Here is a 5392-nt window from a genome sequence, read left to right as displayed (position 1 = left end):
GGGACTCGGACAGCGGGAGGGGTCTGCTGCGGGTGTGCAGCCATGGGAGGAGGCTGAAAGCCTGGACACACTGTCAGCTCAGAGCGCTGATGCCAACGTGCAGCTGATGGCAGAGGTGGATGAGCACAAACAGACCCCAGGAGGAGGCACAGAAGCAGATCTGCAGCCCCTGAGTGAGGCTGGCTCCTTGGGGACAGAGCAGGGACAGAGTGTGGCTCCAGATGTGCAGCCCCTGGATATGAGGAATAAACCAGAGTTAGTGGAAATGATGGAGATGGAGGACGTGTGGATAGACACGCAGCTGCGTGGGGGTGCCAGCCCAGAAACTCCCCAGGGTAGGGGGGATAGGATGCTGAGGATGGGGCACGAGGGCAGGATGAGCATGAGCTGACACATGAGCCTGAGCTTGATCCGCAGGGAGCGGGACTCGGGCAGGGAGAGGGGGCTGGTGTGGGTGTGCAGCCATGGGAGGAGGCTGAGAGACTGGACATGCTGGAGGACCTGAGCACTGATGCTAATGTTCAGCTGATGTCAGAGGTGGATGAGCTCAAATTGATCCCAGGGGGAAGCAGAGAGGCAGACCTGGCACCCCTGGGTGCAGCTGGGGTTCAAGAAAGGGGGCAGAGCCAGACTCCTGGTTCAGAGGCAGGTCTGTGTGCAGCTCACACTGCAGATGTGTGGGAGGGGGCTGCTGCTGCTGCTGTCTCCCCTGCAGCTGCGGCTGCTTTGTATCCTGAGCGTGCCACTGCCGATGGTCCTGATCTGGAAGAAAAGATGGGAGCACTCACTGGTCCTGCTTGGCAGATCCCGGAGGATACCCAGACACTGGGATTACTGCAGGGAGAGAGAGCTGCTGCAGAGGGGAGGCCTCTGGATGGAGCTCAAGGTCTGGAGGAGGTGCAGGGAGAAAGGCAGGAGGCAGGGACGGAGGGTTTAGTCAAAACCTATGATCCAGGGCTGAAACAGGGCCACGATGATGGTGTGTCTGAGCTGGCCTCCCCCGTCTCCGAGGTGCCATTACAGATCAGCACGCTAAAGCTGGAAATGATGATGCAGGAGGATGTTCTCATTCCAGATGTGTGGCGGCTAGGCACTCCGGGACAGGCATCCCAAAGCGAGCTTCAGGAGCAGGTCTCAGCACAGGCAGATAAGGTGAGGCTCCACACTGCTTCCCAGCAGCTGGAGGAGAAGCCACCGCACGTGATGGAAACAGAGCACGTAGCTGCTGGACCTGCTGAGCCTCCAAAACAAGAGGTGCCACCAGCATCAACCCTCAACGCAAGGGTCCAACAGGAGGAAGATGCTGGGAATCATCAGCTGGGGATGGTCCTCGGAGGCAGCTCATTGGGAGCTGCAGACAACAGCAGCGTGCAGCCTCAAAGGCAGCTCTTGGGAGAACACAGCGAAGACCTAAATGTTGGTCAACAGGGGAAGAGGCAAGAAGTTGGGCGGAAAACAAGCCATGAAGGCAAGCCTGGCCCAGGAGAGCCAAGGGCTGTGACTGCAGATGGGGCAGGAGCTGCACCAAGGGGTTCGCCAGATGCCTCCCTGGACCCAGACCACCTCTACAACGTGCTGTTCGTTGGGGACTCCCACGTGGGCAAAACATCGTTCCTGTACCGGTTGCAAGCCGACACCTTCAACCCACACCTCACCGCCACAGTAGGTAGGTGTCCTCCAGGTCCTCTCCAGCACAGCTCTGCACCCCCTTGGGTCACCATGGCAATTCCCTTTCCTCCACCCCACAAGCTGCTGGGGATCACTACATGCGTGGTACCTGTAGCTCACACCAAGCGTGCTACACAACCTGTCACCAAGGACCAAATAGAACCAGCAACTTCTCACGCCTGGATGCTCCTGAGCAGCAATGCTGGTCCTTCTTGCCCTCCCCAGGACACCTCTACTAATGGCCCTAGTGCTTTTCTCTCTGCTTTGCCTTTTGGCCACACTCTCCTCTCTTAACCGACCTGGTTTTACTCGTTATGAGATTAGAGCCCTTCCCAAAATCCAGCCATTAGAGCTGGAGGTTTGCTTGGGACCAGCCTGCTTGAGCTGCAGCCTCAGGCCGCACCTGCTCTGCCTTCCCCATCCATCCCCTGCTGCAGGGGTGAACTCTACAGTATCAGAATATCCCCTTTTCCTGTCTCCTAGGACTGGACTATCAGGTCAAACACCTCGTGGTGGACAACAGGCGCTTTGCTCTCCGCCTGTGGGACTCGGCTGGGCAGGAAAGGTAAGGTGCTGTGCTGGCTGCTTAAGGAGAGCAACCTTCTTTTTCCTGGTAGTTCAGTGGAAATGAGTGTTCCTGGCTTTGCTAAGGAAGGGAGGGGGTGTTTAAGGAGGGACTCTGTACCATGTCTGATCTGATAAAGAGTAATAAAGGAAGTAATGAAGATAAAAATAAGCACTCCAGCTGTTTGTATGGCCTCTGCCATCAGGATAAGAGCAAAATCTGGGGTTTGCCTTTTTTATAAGCATGCATTTCCATCTTTCCCACCGGGATTTCAGATCACTCCTAGGCCAAACCCCCTTAGACCACGTCGGTGACCGTTTATAATGTACGCAGGTACCGCAGCATCACCAAGCAGTTCTTCAGGAAGGCAGACGGGGTCGTGCTGATGTACGATATCACATCGGAGTACTCCTTCTCAGACGTGCGGTACTGGCTGAGCTGCATCCAGGTGGGTGAAGCAGGAAAACCTCGTTCTATCCCTGAGGTCTGGGAACTGATGGTGACTCTGAGATCAGCATTTCCTCACCTGACCTCTGCTACCTGTTAGGGATGGACAACGGGGGGTGACCCAGCACTTTGTAAAGGGCGTTCTGCTTTGCTTTGGCTAGAAAATAATCTTTCTTGGAGGATTTAAATTCAGATACTGACCCTTTTCACATTTTTTGCACTGTTTCCTGGGGTAATTTATTGACAGCATCATTATGATAATTATTAACTTTTTAAAAATTAAAAACCGGTGCTGAGGAATGGAAAATATTAAACATGATTTTGATAACACTTTTAAATCAAGATTAACCCACTTTGAGTCCTGGGAAATGGGAGGTAATTCATGTCTTATTAGAAACTTCTTGTCAGCGATTTCCAGTGCAGTACAATGTCAGCGAGACATTACAAATGCGAGAATAAAATCAGATGTCTCCTTCCTCAGTGCCTGTAAATCCCAACAACAGCATCTTCTGGAGGGTGTTTGAAGTCGAACACAAAGCGAATTCACTACAAGAATAACTCATCCTGCTCTCCACCCTGTTACTAGACCAGGACAGATGATTTAAGAGAAAAAATTGCTTTCTTAAATGCTGTTAAACTAGTTTAAGAATTTATGGTGTTGTTAGCAACCCAAACCCATGGGCATCCTTCGTGGTGCTCCAGGCAGATTCAGACACGTTCCTGATCCTCCCCTCTTTAATCACCCAGGAAGGAGCAGAAGAAGGAGTCACTATTCTGCTTCTCGGAAACAAAACCGACTGCGCTGCGGAGAGACAGGTCCCAACCGAGGAGGGGGAACGCTTGGCCAAGGTGGGTGCTGGGCTCTGCTGAAGCGTGCTGTCCGCCCCGGCCTAGCAAGGACAGCTGAGGGTGGATGCCACCAGCTGCTGCCTGAGGATCTGGAGAAAAATGAATGCCCTTAACTTACTGATTTTGCATTGGCGGGTGGCAAAATGATCTCTGAACCCATCTTTCTATCTTTCCCTGTTTCCCCTTGCTGTTCTAGTTTTGACTCAGCATCGTGCCCCAGTAAAACAGTTTATGGAACTGGATCTGTACATGAGAGCATTTTCAGCTCTGCTTATCTTTGCTGTGAAGTGTCACATATCTTCCCAGCATCATGTAAATAATAAAACCACCAAGCCCCATCCTGTTTTAAAGATACTGAAATGCTTAAAGTACCATTAATCTTTTCAACTGTAGATGGCTAATAAAAATTAGGTGAGAAAAATCTCATCTTTACCAACTTAATTTTAAAGTTTATGGAATTTATGCCGGTGTCCACTGTCCAGTTTCACAAATGGAGTCAGCAGAACAAGAATTAGATCCTTTTCTTCCCAATCCAGTCACTGGCAGGCATGGAAGACCCAGGAACATCTAGTTACATCTCCACATTCACTCCACTAACCAGAGGGCATCACATCTTGTTCTGTCTGCAGCATCAGCCTTTTCCTTGTGAGAGCAGCTTCGTGGTATTTTGCTAGCCGGAGTTAAACCACGACACCTTGATACTAAATGTTGGTGTCACGGCTACCAGAAAAGCTGGATTTCACCCCCATTTTCCAGTAAATAGGTTATTGAGTTGTTTCTTTGAGTCCTTCTGTTTCCCTTTGACCATGACGGTCCCTTGGCTATTTATATATATATATTGAGCTATTCCAGTGCAAGAATATTACATTTCTATTTGGGTTCCATGTCTTCCAGGAGCATCAGCTCATATTTTTCGAATGCAGCGCTGCCTCGGGCCACAACGTCTCCGAGTCCATGGTCAGCTTAATCAGGTGAGGCATGTGCTAGGGTTTTGCCAGCTGTCCTGAATTTAATTTGCCCCCTCCCTGCTTTTTTAACTCCATATGCTGGTGTGTTACTGTCACTGGAGACTCCGTGTGCCCAAGCATCAGGGAAAAATCAAAGCAGCATGTGCACGGTCAGGATGAGCTGGAGAGAAGGGCTGTAAGACGTCTGCTTGATATCTAGCATTGCAAGGTTAATAAAACCCTTCTCAGGATGCTGCTGATTTCTCCCTGGGTTGACTGAAGTCAGTTCTGTCTGTGATTTGATTTAGGTTGGCGTTTTTAGCAGAGGCTGTGGTTCTCAAATTGTGCCAAGCCAGCTCCTAACTCCTTTCAGCCATGCTGAGCCTTCTTTATGGACGGTTGTCAAGACAAATAGCACAGCAATATGAAATATGGGGGAAGCACCCAGTTAATTTGCTTCCTTTTCTCCCAGGTTGCTTCAAGTTCATGAGGATGAATTGAAGAAAAAGGCAGAAGAGATACCAAAGCCACCTCAGAAGAAAAAGGGCTGCTGCTGGTGATGGACAAACCCCCCCGTTGTGATCTGAAACGGCAGTGACAGCCAGAAGAGCGTAGAAATAGCCCTCAGGCACCATCGCTGCTCCCTGAGTGTCTACATCTCCTGATCTCCCCCAGATGCTGAGAGCAAAAGCCGCTGCGGAGGAGCCGGCTGTCATCCAGCCCCTGCCCCACTCACCTCCTGCGATGATCCCAGTGCACATGAGCCCTCGGAAATACTTGGGAATCTTCACCACTTTCTTTTGCAGGCAAGAAGCAAGCTAAGGAAAGATGCAGAAAAGAAACCCAGCTGGATCCGAGATGCTGCAACTACACTGGAAGAAGCAAAACTGAGTCTTGGGATAAGAGAAAGGAATAC

The 5392-nt window shown here is 50.9% G+C and overlaps 1 protein-coding gene across 1 annotated transcript in view; it reads left to right on the top strand.

Moving 5' to 3' along the window:
• RAB44 (RAB44, member RAS oncogene family) overlaps positions 1–4500 on the top strand; it is a gene marked incomplete at both ends in the record, with an annotated part of 11305 nt that extends 6805 nt beyond the window's left edge. Inside the window, 5 exons of the mRNA XM_010158313.1 lie at positions 716–1666; positions 2152–2233; positions 2567–2681; positions 3428–3529; positions 4424–4500. Of these exons, the coding sequence (XP_010156615.1) occupies positions 716–1666; positions 2152–2233; positions 2567–2681; positions 3428–3529; positions 4424–4500 (1327 nt within the window). The remainder of the gene's footprint in view (positions 1–715; positions 1667–2151; positions 2234–2566; positions 2682–3427; positions 3530–4423) is intronic.
• Positions 4501–5392: the final 892 nt, after the last annotated feature.

The sequence above is a fragment of the Eurypyga helias genome, unplaced genomic scaffold (assembly GCF_000690775.1).
Source record: "Eurypyga helias isolate BGI_N326 unplaced genomic scaffold, ASM69077v1 scaffold9829, whole genome shotgun sequence".
Classification (NCBI taxonomy): domain Eukaryota; kingdom Metazoa; phylum Chordata; class Aves; order Eurypygiformes; family Eurypygidae; genus Eurypyga; species Eurypyga helias.
This window is presented reverse-complemented; position numbering and strand designations above follow the sequence as displayed.